The sequence below is a fragment of the Cynocephalus volans genome, chromosome 12 (assembly GCF_027409185.1).
Source record: "Cynocephalus volans isolate mCynVol1 chromosome 12, mCynVol1.pri, whole genome shotgun sequence".
NCBI lineage: Eukaryota > Metazoa > Chordata > Mammalia > Dermoptera > Cynocephalidae > Cynocephalus > Cynocephalus volans.
Window position 1 is genome coordinate 9,536,977 of NC_084471.1, and position 16,872 is coordinate 9,553,848.

The window sequence follows — 16,872 nt, forward strand, 5'->3', positions numbered from 1 at the left end:
TAAAATAGTCATAGCAAGTGACTGCAAAATCTGACTTTCAAACCTGAATGCATGAATAAGAAGCTCCATGTCACTACCCAGCATTTTAGATCTCAAATTATTAAACATCAAAATCAAAATTGATGGGACTCAAAATTATTGCATTTCACTCTTACAACTTTCACTTTCAGAGAACAAAGTTGTTAAACACTGCTTATGAAAAGAGTATTAGGAAAAAAAATAGTTATTAAAAATTTACAGCACTGTGGCTCAGGATATGCTTAAAAATAAGTCATTGGCTTTAAAATAATTTTATCAGTAAACAAAAAAGGAGGAGGAGGAGAATGTCTTGAAGATCAATTCAAGTAAAAATGGGAGCAACAGAACATACCAGTGAAAAAGAGTAGGAAGACAGTAAAAAAGTAAAATAGCAATACTAAAAAAAAACCCTTAATACCTAAGGCCTGCAAGTATTAATACACAAAAATGAATTTCATAGGGAAAAACATGGTAGATTATTCAGAATCAGACTGCTTTCTGGCTATAGAAGACCTTCATCACCAAGAACAATTTCAGAATAAAAGGCGAGGTATTAAAAGCCATGGACTTTTATAGAACTATTTAAAAAAAATGGCTTAGATGATTAGCTGCCTGACAGCAAAGCGACAGTCAAAGGGCAAAGCTACTTTATCATATACAATTAGAGAAACAAATATACCCAAAATTAGGATATCAGAACACCTCTTATTCTTCCACTTTCCTCTCAGTCATATCATAATAAGAGGTTAGACAAACAACTGCATTCAAAAAACAATTTCAGGAGGCACACTATTCCTACCAGACATATGGAAATCTACATTAACAATAACCACACTTATTTCCATACATTTCAAACCAAAATAATACCCTCAAGCCAAAACACAATAATTTCTGTTGTGTGGTTTAAATCAGCAAAATAACTAGAAACCTAAATATCCATCTGTAAGAGACTGTTATATATAATGAAATACTATACAACCACTTAAAAGGATACATTGGATACTGAATATTAAAGATGTCCATACAATGTTAAAGAAAGTTTGCTATGGAATAATACACAGAATCCTATTTCTCCAAACTTAAACTCACACATGCAAAACACGATCAATATTGATATAAACCAGTGGCAGTTACCTCTGGTAAAGGGGTTATAAGGGGCCTTTTTCCACTATAGTTTTAAAAATTACTTAAAAAAATCAATCGTGTAGCAAACAAACAAACAAACAAACAAACAAAAAAAACGTAGAACAAGTTAAGGAGATAACCCTGCATTTAGAGACATCATTTACACATGCAATTAATATCACCTGTTACTAGAAGGACACAAACTTACTCATGTTGCTCATGGGCCGCAAGCCTTGGGGAGACTGCCCAGACTGCTGATTCTGCGGGTTCTTTGCTTGTACCTGGGGTTGTGTCGGCATCTGATTTACTTGATAGGGTAGTCCAAGAGCTGCATAGGCTCTTTCTATAGAACTGGGATCAATCTGACTAACAGTGCTTAGGCTGGGAGTAGACTGTTGACCCACCCCTAAAGAGCTAGGATTTCCAAGTCCAACGGGTGCTCCAGTCAAAATTGCTAGAGAAGACAAAAGATATGGTATGTCAATATTTATGTTAGTGAGAAAAAAAAGACTAATGTTTGAGTGAATTTAAAAGCACATGAAATTACTGTTGATTATGAAGCATCTCAGTGTATCTTTCCTACCACTATTTCCTTGAAAAATTTCTAAATGCAGAACTGACTGGTCAAAGGGGATTAGTGGTAAGAAAGGCTTTTGATCCAGAATACCAAACAGCCTTGCCACACAAGCTGTATCAATGTTCCCACCAACAGTGCTACAAACACCCTAGACCCATACAATTGTCAACTCCGGGCAGCGTTGTTTCTGCTAATGTAGCTGGACAGAAACAGTACCTTATTACATTCTAAATAGTAAACTTTGTTGGGTTTACCCCCCTCTATAGTGAATTATCTATTTTCTATTCCCAATTTTCTTCTGAGTTATTATTTCTTCATTAATTTATGGAATTTAATTCCATTTTCACATGCCTCACATGTACTTCCAAAGTTGTCTTTCAACCCTAAATGCTTAATGTTTTGTTCCTAGAGAGGAAATGTGGTAGCCAAACTTTTAAAATGTAATCTTTTTACTTATGACTTGTCTTTTCTCTAAGAAAAGCTATTCTCCATCACCAGATTGTAAAAATAATTTCAAAAAAATTTTTGTTTAAATAATTTCAAATTATCTGAATATTTAGATCACAGGTGTAAGAGATGCCAAAGCAATTATTTTTAATTTTTTGTGTTTAAAATGGAGCATAAATTCACCTATTGCTGTTTTTATAAAGAATGAATATTGAGAGTTCCTGGATTTTATTTTTAGCTATTTAGCAGTTCAGTTCTAAGCACTAATAGGAGGTTAATGGGAAGCAGAAAAAGTAAAAGGTAAAAAAAAAAAAAAGCATTTCTTTAACACAGTATGACAGCACCAGATACTCACAGGAACATCACATAATCAAGAAGTACTTTTAATCCTATCAAACTGCACTTGTGAGATTCTAAGAATATTTTTGATATAAGTCTTCAAAAGACTTCATCACTTACACTGTTGATTTCTCTTATCTCCAGCATTTTTGAGGGGGAGACACACAGGACAATCATGCCTCGTACAATTCTTCCAGTGTGAAATGATTTGTCGAGAAGATGCACAGTGTGCCACTAAAGAGAAGAAAGCATTTTTTTCAAGAGCAGGGTATATTTTTACATTAATTATAGCTAACTTAGTGATCACTTAACAAGCGATCCATGTATACTTTAAAGTATGCTACGCCGGGGCAAATCAAAGTCAATGAGGATCACCACAAAAGGGAAGACCTTTAAAACTTCCTCTTCTACCATATCCATAGATACTTGCTCACAAAAATGATACTGAATTTTTATCACTTCCTAATATAGAGTAAGACACTACGGTAAAGGAGTCTCAAAATAGATTTTGTTTATACAGCTGTATTCATAATTGTCAAAACCTAGATGCAGACAGATGTCCATCACCAGGTAAATGGACAAACTGTGGTACATCCAGACAATGGGGTACTTTTTAAAAGGTTTATTGAAGTATAAATGATATATAAAAAAACTGCATACATTTAATGTATATATTTTGATAAGTTTGGACATAGGTGTATACCCATAATACCATTACTGTAACCAAGATACTAAACATATTCATCCCCTCAAAGTAGATTTAATCACATTTTCTCTCTTGTCCCTGGTTGTAAATATTAATTGCCAAGCCCAGTAACCCTGTGGGCTCACTCACCTTGACAGGACTTGCCTGACTGGCAGTGTGTCATGTGGTTTAGGACATTCTTCATCGTGCGACAGTGGGGAAGGTTGCATTGCCTTACTTCCCCATTAGCCTGCTCCCGCCGCTGGCACTTGTGAGCATGCAAAAGGAGAACTAGCTGCTGCTGGATGAGCTTGCGCTTCTCTGGGTCAGCCGTGTGTGCTCCAGAACCCATCCCTTGGGCAACCGGAGTCACCAGGCCTGGCTGCTGGACCTGTGGGGCTGGTTGTTGGCCCTGGGGATATAACAATAAACGTATGTTTAATGGCAGGTGTCATAGTGTGCTACCTTGTAATAAACAGGAACCTGGACATTTTCAATTAAAATACGGCTGGTCTACTATATGTCATACTCCATTTTTTTTTTTTTTTTTTGTCTTTTTTTTTTGTGACCGGCCGCACCGCGCTCAGCCAGTGAGCACACTGGCCATCCCTATATAGGATCCGAACCCGCGGCGGGAGCGCCGCTGCGCTCCCAGCGCCGCATTCTCCCGAGTGCGCCAAGGGGTCGGCCCATACTCCATTTTTTTTGACACAGGGGATTCAAATATAAATAAATAATGCTCTTACCATCAAGAAGCTCAATTTACTAAGAAAACAAATTATAACATTATCAAGTAATATAACCAAAGTATATATAATATACAGAAAGCAAAAGCAAAGGACATAGTAAACTCCAGTGGGAGAGGAAAACAAGGGGGAATCTGTTGCAAAGAACATGTCCAAGTTACGTTTTAAAGAACAATGAGGAGGGCCGGCCCGTGGCTCACTCGGGAGAGTGTGGTGCTGATAACACCAAGACCACAGGTTCGGATCCCATATAGGGATGGCCGGTTGCTCACTGGCTGAGCGTGGTGCTGACAACACCAAGTCAAGGGTTAAGATCCCCTTACCGGTCATCTTTAAAAAAAAAAAAAAAAAAAAGAACAATGAGGAGCTTCTTCATAGACAAAGTAAAGGTCTTTCAGGTGGGTGAATAATTAGTTTTTATAAATTCTGAAATATAGTTTTTCCAATAAAAAAGTAACCATTTCTGAGGACAGAGACTCAAAGTTTTATTCACCCTTTTTATTTATTTATTTATTTATCTTTTTTTTTTTTTTTTTTTTTTAAATTTTATTTTGTCGATATACATTGTGGCTGATTATTGCTCCCCATCACCAAAACCTCCCTCCCTTCTCCCTCCCGCCCCCCCCAACAATGTCCTTTCTGTTTGCTTGTCGTATCAACTTCAAGTAATTGTGGTTGTTATATCTTTGTGGTTGTTATATCTTCTTCCCCCTCCCCCGGTTTTTGTGTGTGTGTGTGTGTGTGTGTGTGAATTTATATATTTTTAGCTACCACCAATAAGTGAGAACATGTGGTATTTCTCTTTCTGTGCCTGACTTGTTTCACTTAATATAATTCTCTCAAGGTCCATCCATGTTGTTGCAAATGGCAGTATTTCATTCGTTTTTATAGCTGAGTAGTATTCCATTGTGTAGATGTACCACATTTTCCGTATCCACTCATCTGATGATGGACATTTGGGCTGGTTCCAACTCTTGGCTATTGTAAAGAGTGCTGCGATGAACATTGGGGAACAGGTTTTTTTATTTATTTTTGAAAGATGACTGGTAAGGGTATCTTAACCCTTGACTTGGTGTTATCAGCACCATGCTGCTCTCACAAGTGAGCTAACTGGCCATCCCTATATAGGGATCTGAACCCGTGGCCTTGGTGTTATCAGCACCACACTTTCCCGAGTGAGCCACGGGCCGGCCCCTTTTATTCACCTTTTTATCTCTAGCATTTAGCAAAGTACCTGAAATGAAACGCAGGCATTCATTGAATATATGACACAAAGTTAAAAACATCTAAAAGAACAGGACAAGGGCTGGCTGGTTAGCTCAGCTGGTTAGAGTGAGGTGTTGATAAAAGAATAGGACAATTTTTTCCAAAGTTAAATGTGACCACTCAACACATTTATAACTAGAAATTAGTTTTACTTTAGAAAAATACCAACGTTATATGCTTCTGAAAATTTTCTATAATAAAAATTACTGTTTAAAACAAAATCTAAGTTTTGAGAAGGAAGTTACTTTTGTGTAGCAGTATCAAATAAAATCAGTACACGTGGTCATTGACAGTTGGGACCTTTTGCCAGAGTCCTTCTCCCAAGAGGAGAAAGGTTTCACTTTCCTATCCTACAGAAATGCTCAAAGACCAAAGCTGCAGAACGACAGGCCCCTAAAACATCTTTGCAGCAGCCTATCTGCTCCTGTTATAATCACAAGGAATAAAATACCATGTGAAATGGAAAGAAGGCACAAGCCTCCTTGTTCACAGGGGTCATTCATTACACATCTATTTAGGCTCTTAGTGCGAACATATCCTAGTGTGTATAGTAAAAGGTATGAAAGTTTCACACAGTTCTTTTGTTAAAATGCCAGTTTGAAGCAATTAGTACTCACCATGTTGGGCATTCCCCCACCAGGAACTGCCTTTTTGTCCATTGAAAATGGAGATAAGCTATTTGGGAGTACAGTCTTTGTCTGAATCTGGAGACCAAGGCCACTGGCTCCAATCTGCTGTCCAGAATTCTGAGTATATGGCGAACCATAAGGATTGGGGTTGCTCATCATTCCCATCTAAGAGTAAGGAACAAAAGAAAAATTAAATTTTCTTCTCTATTAGGACATAACTATTCCCTCTTCTGTTTTACTTCCTAATTTACAAAGGCAATTTTAAAGAAAACTCTGTTTATATTAGAAAACACACTTTAAAAAGTACATTTATAAAACACTTTTTTTTTTTTTTTTAAAGATGACCGGTAAGGGGATCTCAACCCTTGACTTGGTGTTGTCAGCACCACGCTCAGCCAGTGAGCAAATCGGCCATCCCTATATAGGATCCGAACCCGTGGCCTTGGTGTTATCAGCACCGCACTCTCCCAAGTGAGCCACAGGCCGGCCCTTATAAAACACATTTTCAAGATTAAGCTCAAGATTAAGATTTTGGGGTGTCAGGTACAGTAAATTTACAGAGCTATTTTCTGTAAATATTTGAGATAAAAAAAAGATAAAGTACCCTGGCTGGTTAGCTCAACTGGCTAGAGCATGGTGCTAATAACACCAAGGTCCTGGGTTCAATCCCTGTACCTCGCCAGCTGCCAATCAATCAATTTATCTTTGAGATAAAGGTGTTAGAAATATCTATAAAGGTTGGGATCCCTGTACCAGCCAGCTGCCAAAAAACAAAATACAAAAAAACCACAAAACATTTATAAGCATCTCCATTTAACTCTATCTACTATACAAAGTTTGCCCTTCATCTCTATTAAAAAAATCACATGACACTATGTTTATGCACTTTCATTTAAGGGTACAAACTATGGCTGATTCATTCAACTTAATAACCCATCTAATCCCCAAATATATTTTAGAGTTTAACATGTCAAAGCATTTGAATGCTTATTGTAGGATTTTCTTTATATAAAATAGATAGGAAACTGGTGGTTTGGGGTATGTGTCTTTTTTTTATTTAGCAACACTGATAATTGTGTTTTAAAAAGCTTTTGATTCTGAATCCTTCAGATAGAGCATTTAAAACTCCAGACTTTATACCAATCGATGCTATCTTAACTCTAGCTGCTCTATTAAGTTATCTGCTTCTCCCTTAGAGTAATTTGATTTTGCAATCCTTCTGTACTTTAAAAACTAGATTCTTTTCTTTGCAAGGGGACTTTAAAAAGTTCGTGGATGAGGACATCAAGGTCAAGGGGTGGATCCCCTTACCAGCCAGCCACAAAACAAAAACAAAAAGATTGTGAATAAACAGAACTAAATAAAAGGTAATACAAATCTTTCCATGAACTTTTTGATGTACTCCAGTATTTATGTTAAGTTTATCTGGAGTCATCATTCTATATGATTAAAACAACAGGGTATTAACTACTCAAAAGCCAGAAGTTTTACTAATTATGATGATGAAACTTTTTGGTTATAAAAATGAATTTTCAGGCAGGCCCATGGCTCACTTGGGAGTGTGTGGTGCTGATCACACCAAGTCAAAAGTTAAGATCCCCTTACCGATCCCAATTCTGTTCTTCCACATAGGATCCCAATCATCACCTACTAGAATCCTACAGCAAGCATTCAGAATGGGTAACTCTGGATGTTATACTTACTGCCCAGTCAAAAAGGAGTCATACCAGATTTCTATCCATCTGCCATATCCAATACTATCTATCCTTCAATTCAACCTCTAAACATACACACTAAAATCCTTCCTCATCCACTGTCACTGTCTTAATTCAAACCCTCATAACTGCTTGTGTACTTGTATAGACTGTGCCCAATAGGTTTGTTTGCCTTCTGTCTTCACTTTCTCTATTAAGAAAAAGGGAGGGAAAACCCATGGTATATCAAGGCCTTCAAGAGGCCTACCTAACTCTCCATGGTATCTTACTGTTTCCCATTCCCATTACTTGTAAATCTGAAAGCATCAGGCTTCTTGAGCCTCCAGCATTTGCCTTAAGCTTTTCTTTTTCCCTACAACTGAGCAGTAGCACACCTCCTGTCCTATTTGACTCCTTGTCCTTGATGCTAACCTGTAAAGGAAATAAATATTAAGTTAACAAAGAAACAAATTTAATTTTCATTTACTGTCACTTACTTAGGTTGTTAATGATAAAGAAGAACCTGCAGATCCCACTTTAATTTTAAAGGTTACTACCTCTGTGAAACATCTATTCTCTTAGACAGTTATAGAGCTCTTTCTCTACCCTGCTTCATTGTTCGCTCGTTTATTCATACTACAACATAGGTAATAAAATAATCTGTTAAATTGTATGCTGCTTCTATCCGCAGACAATGCACAAAAGGAAAAAAACCTCAGTTCATTTATCTTTTTAGCCCTAAAAAGATACCTAGATACCCTTAACCTATCAACATCACAGCTTGTTAATTTAGGAAAACAAATTATAAAAGCCGTAAAATAAATTATATGAACCTCTGTAAATAAAATTCAATTCTTTAAATCATATATAGTATCTATATTCTGCAAATCTATATGAATACGACATCCTTATCAGTTCAAAGTTTGGTAAGTGGTGGAAAGGCAAAAAAAAAGTTAATGAACATTTACCATTTTCCAGATGAGTTTGGAGGTAAGTAACTTGCCTGATGCTCTAATGATGACGGGGGAATGAGAATGAGAGAAGTGGCATAGTTTGGATGAAAGCATAAAAGAATGGGGAGGCCTGAATGGGAAGTAAAAACTTATAGATTTAGTCTCCTATAATTGGAATTTTTAAAGTAAATCTGGTAGGCTGGCCAGTTAGCTCAGCTGGTTAGAGCATGGTATTATAACACAAAGGTGGAGGGTTCAGGTCCCTGTTACCGGCCAGCTGGCAAAAAAGAAAAGAATCCATTATTTGAGTAAACAAAAAGCTGGTATTTGTAGGCTGCCTTGATATTTCTTGTTAATAAGCATAATCTCTTTATTCAAGTATATACCAATACAATCTGGTTATTCACGATTATTTGCAGGAACATTGCCTGGCCGGCCTAGACCAACTGAATTTCAACCAGTTCCTGACATTACTTGTTAGCTCAATCATGCTGCATTACCTAGGAACTCCAAGTTCACTCTATAGCAGACTATGGTATCAAATATACAGACTGTACTGACTGTTGATCAGCCAGCAGTAATTTATTCCTGACACTTTTGGTCAATCTGACCAACAAAGAATCTCCAACTTTTGTTTCTCTGTCTTACCCTGCTGGAGTTAGAAAATAAAATACAAGGGGTTATTTCAAAAAGTTCATGGAAAGATTCACATTATCTTTTAATGCTATTTCTCCATGAATTTTTTGAAGTGCTCTTGTATAGCCAACCTCCCCATCACTACCCCACTTCAGCTCCTAAACCCCTTTTCTCTACCCCCCCCCACCAAATATAACAGGAAGGGAATATACTGTACTTCATTTCTACTACACTGTAGTTATTTGATCTTGTTTCCTTCTCTATAGCTAATGTGCTCCAGATATCCAACTATCCACCACCATACAGATATCCACCGAAGCTGAAAAAGCAGAAGACAAGGAAGCCACGATAGTTCTAGGCAGCTAAAAGAAAAAGGGTTCAGAGAGGAGTATTTTTTCCTTCTTTTTAAAATAAAATCTGACTCTACAGGTTGCTTCCAAGTGTCCAATGTTTGAAAGCAAAAAGTTAAGAACATAGGAATACAAAAAAAACCCCCCACATAATAGGGACAAACATTGACAAATAAATTGGAAAAATAAAAAATAGAGCCCAAAACATAAAGAATGTAACAGTTTAGAAACATTTAAGACAGGGACAAAAATTCTTACAGGTCTTAATAAGACCTGCAGGTACCACAGTAACACAAGTCAATAATGTATGTGTGACTTAAGATTGAACAAATAATAAACACAAAATTAAACTACATTCGGATATTTCCTCCTACCCACTGGATTCAACCAATGCCCATGTTATGTATCCATATTCATGTTATACACCAGGCACTGTGTTAAAGCACTGGGTAATGGATGGTAAATAAAAAAGACCAGGGATCCCTTGAACCAACACCAAATCCTAAACTTTTTTTTTTTTTTTTCAGACTCATTCCCATTACTCCTTTACCCTTGTCTTAGTTTAGGGCCTTATCACCTTATTAAGGCCCATTTCTCTTAAATCGATTCTCCACACCTAAAACCACATCTATCTCGATTGTAAATTTGAGCACGAGACCCTCCTACTTAAAATCCATTCAAATATGGCATATAGGACCTCTCTCCCTCTACACATGGATTCTTCCCTCTTGTCTTACACCTAATGGCCCCCAACTGATCTTTCCTACCTGCTTCGCTCCAAGGCCACCCGAGTTCTAAAACAGAGATGCAAGAGATCATAGTTCTTATTTTAAAACTTTACATGTGAAACACTCTTTAACATTGCATGGCAAAGGCCATCAAAAACTGTTAATTTTAAGAGAAGAGCTCTAAAACTGACAACATTAAAACTCCTATAAGAGAGAGACAGTACCAGAGAAAAGAAAAAAGGGAATTACTCCTAAGGCCAACGCTCATTTGAATGAATAAAGCTTAGAATAAGTAAAAAAAAAAAAAAAAAAAAAATTTAATCAATCATAAAGTGCATAAAATTTGGATAGATACTGTCTGGATACCAGGTAACATATGCATGGAAAGGGGGGGTTAGGATTTCTTTTTCCCCAAATCTAGGACTACAGAGTAAGAAGAACTGAAAAGTAACACACAAAGGTGCTTCAGAATTGTGTCTGTGAAAGGGCCAGGGATCACTAAGACAGGATTATGGAAAGGATGACAGAAAACTGGCATGGCTCCTGTTCTTACAGGTGTCACTCTAATAACAATCATTCCTATATAGAGTTAGAAGTAAGTCAGGAGGTGAATTCTGCTGCAGCAAACATGAAAACCTTGTGTTTTTTGGGGGTCTTTTTATGGTGGCTGGCTGGTATGGGGATCTGAACCCTTCACTTCGGTGTTACAAGGCAACACTCTAACCAAAAAACCTTTTTTTTTTTTTTGGGTGACTGGTAAGGGGATCGTAACCCTTGGCTTGGTGTCGCCGGCACCGCGCTCAGCCAGTGAGCGCACCGGCCATCCCTATATAGGATCCGAACCTGCAGCCTCGGCGCTACCAGCGGCGCTGTGCACCCAGCACCACACTTACCCGAGTGAGCCACGGGGTTGGCCCCCCAAAAAACCCTGTGTTTTTAGCTGTGTATGTTTTATAATATATGAATTGTAACAATAGAGTGGTATTAAACTGTAGTGATTAACATGAACTTTTAATTCACAAGGACAAGAATACTCTGTAGCCCCCTGAGACTGTTTCCTCACCTGTATAAGAGGAGTAAAACTATTCATAGGGTTTTTAAGATTAGTGGCCCTGACACATATTAAATAGCTATTAATATGCAGGCACTTCTTAGCATTTAGAACTTAACACTAACTTAGGTACAATTATACTGTCTGCTACTGTTTCTAATAATATTCTGAATCTTGTCTCCTTAATCATAACAAGTTCTCATTGAATAGATTTAAAAATTTTTTCTTATAAAAAACATATTTATAAAAAAGTGTTCATAAATATCCAGAATAAATAATGAACGCTTCTTGTATAAAAAAATCCTTAGTTCCAAAGAAGGTAAAACCTTCCATCGAATTTATACAACACTAATCCAAGTGAAGTCTCTACTAGCAGCATCCCCGTATCCTACAGCCAACTGCTGTTCATATGGTTATGTTTTGATCTCCTCCCAATACAGCTGACAGCTATGCCTCTAGAAGATTCCAGCTTAACTACATCATGTAGGTTTGTCTCCCTCTTCTCCTATAAAAATATTTTAAAGTCATCACAAAATGGGAACTATAATGGTACTAAGCATCTGATACTACTACTACTCTTACAAGTGCTTACTACATGCCACCCACTAAGAGCTTATGTGTACTAACTCATAAACAAGCCTATGAAGTTAGGTTACAACACTCTTGCTATTCCCATTCTATAGATGGGAAAACTGAGGTACAGCAAGCAACTTGGCAAGTGTTAACATAGCTACTACTTAAGTGAGTCCATACTGAACAAAGACAGTATAGCTCCATAGCCCATACTATTAACTATGATGTTTTTATTATCTAATTTCATACCTTCACAAAGAAGGCAATTAAGAGAAAGGGATTTTCAAAAATTTTCTACTTCTTTTGTCACCAACATTTTTTAGGGGGCAAGCATACTGCCTTGTGAAGTTATCTGAGAGTGAAATGATTTACTAAGAAATTTTACAATATGCAGCTAAAGAGAGGGAAGACTGGTACAGTCTTCTAGATACAACTCAGGGAGTATGGTTCAAAAACTGGGCACTATTCTGCTTTTCATAGCATCCTCCTGAGATAATCAGTCAGAAGAAACTTTAAGGCATAAAACATTTTTGTCTTTGATTATTTTATGCTGATGCTAAAACTAATGATTAGGTTTAAGGCAGCATGATACAAGTTTCTCCCTATAAACAACCATTAGACTTTAAGAAGACTGTTAAAGTGCTAATGTAACAACCTGCCAGCACCATAGATTCGTCCATAAAAAGAATTTTATATAAAAGCTGATGTCATTTGCCAATAGGGTTCAAGTTATCAAATCTCACTGGAAATTTCCTTATCTTAATGCCTGATTTTTAAATAAAACCAGAACTCTTAAAAGGAGTTCTGGAAGGAATGTAACAAATATAATTCTACAACATAATTTTAGGACCTGGTACAGTGGAAAGGCAACCATGGGTATCATCTCATCCTAAACCCCTATGACTTAAAAACTTTTTTTATTTATTAAACATTTAGATCTCTGGGGCTGGCCTGTGGCTCACTCGGGAGAGTGCGGTGCTGATAACACCAAGGCCCCGGGTTCGGATCCCATATAGGGATGGCTGGTTTGCCCACTGGGTGAGCGTGGTGCTGACAACACCAAGTCAAGGGTTAAGATCCCCTTACCGGTCATCTTTAAAAAAAAAAATAAATAAATAAACATTTAGATCTCTTCTTATGTTATCAGGCACTACTGTAAATACTTTCCAAGTATCAACATAGGTGGGGCTCATTTACAATAAGAAAATATCACTTAATAATAAAATTTTTATATTTGAATTTCCCCGTCCCATCGAAATATAAGCTCCACAAGGACAGAGATTTTTGTTTGCCTTGTTCACTGCTAAATACTGAAGTCCCTGAAACAATGTCGGTACAAAAAATTTGTGATTTAGATTATAACTAGAACCATGTCCCACCCCCAACCTAGGCATTCTCCCAGTGAGCCTTTCCTTACGTTATTTTCCTTCATAGCACTTACCTGGCATACTATAAATTTATATTTCATGTGTGCAATAGAAAATAAGTTCATTCACTACTCTATCTGCAGCACCAAAGCTAGGACTCAGTAAATATTTTATCAGTCACTGAAGGTTTATTGTCTGTCATCCCTTTACTCCCCACTAGAATATAAAAATTGGAGGGCAAGGACTTTATATCTTCACAGCTATGTTCTCAGAGCCTAAAACAGGTACATAATAAATAAATATTTTACCTTGTTACTGGTTCTCACTTCAAATATTCTAAGTAAACCACACTGACACAACGAAATAAAGTGACAGAAAGAGATAATCTACAGCACAGGGAGGCTAAATAGAATCCTTTCCTAAACTGAGCTGTCAATATTCTTTACTATGTAGCAAAAAAATATTTAAGGGCTTTCCTATAGCTACATGTGACCTTAGTCGCCCCACTCAATTTGTCCCTATGTCTTAAATATATACTTGCAAGAACACAGAAGTCCTAATACCTGGCCAAATTATCCCTCTTACAGAGAAAGCTTGCTCCTGGGGCCGGCCCATGGCTCACTCGAGAGTATGTGGTGCTGATAACACCAAGGCCATGGGTTCGGATCCCTATATAGGGATGGCCGGTTGGCTCACTGGGTGAGTGTGGTGCTGACAACACCAAGTCAAGGGTTAAGATCCCCTTACCAGTCATCTTAAAAAAAAAAAAAGCTTGCTCCTGACTCTGAAAATTTTACCCATCTCCAATATCATCTTACAAGTGAAACCATCTCTCATTCAACAAGTAATTAAATGCCAGGCACAGGCAACTACAGTGTCATCCCTTTATAAGAAAAAGGGGATAAAATATGCTAAGGAAAACATGGAAGAATAAGCACCAAAGAATGTGTGCTTATAATGTATTAATCATGTATACAGAGTACACATTTAAAAGGTTTTAAAAAATACATTTAACATTCTCTACTTGATAAAGCTAAGAAAGTGGGCTTTTTAAAAAGGAAAAGCCTTTCAAACAATGGCCAAAATCTGGCTAACTGAAACACGTGGAATGTTAGTTTAGGTTTCACAGTACCTTAATTTCCATCACCTAATAAAGAAAAATAACATGTGATAAACTTCTTAGAATAGATAAATTTATCCCTTAAAAATCAGGGACATTCCGAGCAGTGGAAACAAAGTCTCTAACTGAAGACAGTGTAATGCTGGCTATCTCAAAATTATATATAAGGTGGCTACAAGGCTAAACTGGGCTTGGAAACGAGATGAAAATATTCCAATACTTGTGCCAGAAAGAACAGTAATTAGCTGGCAGTCATTTGGAACAAACTATGAAGGTATAGAATACCAGTCAGTTGTAAAATAAATGTTTTACTTAAATTTAAGAGGTTCTTACAATTTGTGAAAACACAGTAGATCCTTGGCATATAACACACAGGAAATGCTATACAATATAAGATGATTAAACAAAAACAGTAAAGAATAAATGAATAACTGACCTCAAGCCCTCCCTCCATCACTCCAATACTCAAACGTACAGATTGTGCACAAAACCCAAAACTGCACTTACCTTAAGAGGCTGGGGGCCTCTCAATCCTGTTTGTCCTCCCATCTGAGGAGAGCCCTGCTGCAGTGGTTCAGTCAGTAAGTTGCCTGCGTTTCCCATGCCTGGGTTTGGATACTGCATATTTGGTCGCCCCCGGCCTGCTCCAATTGAACCGTTCATGACTTGATTAGGCATTATCCCCTGTCCATTTCCTGCAGCCAACATTCCAGGATTCATGCCCGCATTCATCCCTGTGTTCATTCCCATGGCAGGCTGATTTACTGGACTGTTCATCATGCCTGTTGTGGACTGTGTGGGACCTTGATTTGGCCCACTAGTGCCCATCCCCATGTTGGGAGAAGTCAAGCCTGCTTGTGCCATTGGGCTTTTGACCATGCTATTTATCAAACCTAATCCAGGACTGTTCTGTTGGGCCTGGCTGGCCATGACTTGGCCTGGGCCACCAACTCCCATATTGAGGTTCGGGGAACTACCAGACCGTAGCAACTCTGACAGCTGTTTATGTTTAGAAGCTGCATCTTGTACTATGCCAAGACTTGTCTGAAGCTGACTAATATCACCACCATTGGTTAGTCCTAATTCTGTAGAGTTGATTAATTCATCTGGTAAGTCGTGCTCCAAGTCAAATAGAGAGCCAAAATCTAAAAGCAAAGAGGAAAGATAAAGGTTAAAGTCTGACAGAACCAAAATCAGAAACTGTTCTATATTTTGTTCTTGATAAGCATTAAATATCACTTCCAAAGCCCACTCCATGGACTACTACCTGTTATTTGTACTGCAGTTTTTCATGTTACACTAAAAAAAAAATATATGTATATTATACGTAAAAAAAAAATTGGGGGGATATTTGGTTATACCAACAGGTTTAAACACTTAAGAACTGGACCTAAAATAAGACCAAGGAAAAAAGGGTTAAGTGTTAATACAACACACATTACGTGAGTTGCTTAAAGTTATACTGACAGTCATGAAAAAAAGATATGCAATGAAGTTGTACTGATATTCCAGAATTTCTTAGAAGTTAAAATAACTTATCTATATACCAAATGAATTCAGGATGAAAACAAAGATTTAAAATATTATAATACATAAAGAAAGACAACTATTAAAAAAGATCTGCCATTTGTAGAACATCCACTCACTGTGCGCTCCAGATAACAGGGGCTGTCCACTATACTCTACCAAGTTCCTATCACAGTGTCTGCCACAAAGTAGGTCCTTAATTGGCTGAGTGAATTTGCTTTCACATAGTTTTCCTTAACCAAAATCTAGCTATAATAGGGTACAAAACCATGCCTTTGGCTCCTTCAACACAAAAACCATCCCCACCCCACCCTTGCCAAAAAGGGGGTGGAAATTACAGATTAATACAGAGTTTCTTAACCTTGTCACTTAACATTTTAGGCTGGATAATTCTTTGTTGTGGGGGAAGAGGATTGTCCTGTGTGTTGTAAGATACTCAGCTGATTTCTGACTTCTCCACTTTATGCCAATAGCACCTGTATCCCAAGTGTGACAATCAAAAATGTCTCCAGACATCACCAAAGGTACCCTAGAGGGGCAAAATTGCTCCTGGTTGACCTGTCGACAGTATTAACCTATTATATAAACTGAGCTTTCTTTCCTTTTAATTCTCCAAGTAATTTTCACATTTAGAAGGCATTACTGGGTATTTAATAATTATACATAGATGAATCTATAGCTGATTATTCTATCAAAAAATAGTCCATCCCTTGAAGAAAAGATATCGCTTTAATGATCTGCTTGATCCAATTCACCTTGGTTCCTAAACAATAACTCTTCCTCTGTGTGTCCTTCCTATTCTTATAGCATTCTATCCTGTCACTGACATTATCTGTGTCTGCCTCCCTCTCCTTAAAGGTTTATGTTAGAAAATAAGGCTAACAATGAGTTAAGCATCCATGTTATTATATTAGAAAGAGAATAGTGAAAGAAAATGATCACAGATAAAAACAATTATAAATGAAAGAGAAAATGGAGATACAACCAAGAGGGTATAACAAAGCTAGAAGCTGGTTCTTTGAAAAGAGTAATAAAAAATAA

General features: G+C 37.2%; 1 protein-coding gene across 2 annotated transcripts in view; it reads right to left on the reverse strand.

Moving 5' to 3' along the window:
• EP300 (E1A binding protein p300) overlaps nt 1-16,872 on the reverse strand; it is a 73,307-nt gene that overhangs the window by 41,596 nt on the left and 14,839 nt on the right. For both annotated transcript variants that reach the window (XM_063074706.1, XM_063074705.1), the window contains exons 2-6: nt 14,812-15,449; nt 5,821-5,997; nt 3,342-3,603; nt 2,627-2,740; nt 1,352-1,597 (exon numbers count right to left, since the gene is read on the reverse strand). In XM_063074706.1, the coding sequence (XP_062930776.1) occupies nt 1,352-1,597; nt 2,627-2,740; nt 3,342-3,603; nt 5,821-5,997; nt 14,812-15,449 (1,437 nt within the window). The remainder of the gene's footprint in view (nt 1-1,351; nt 1,598-2,626; nt 2,741-3,341; nt 3,604-5,820; nt 5,998-14,811; nt 15,450-16,872) is intronic.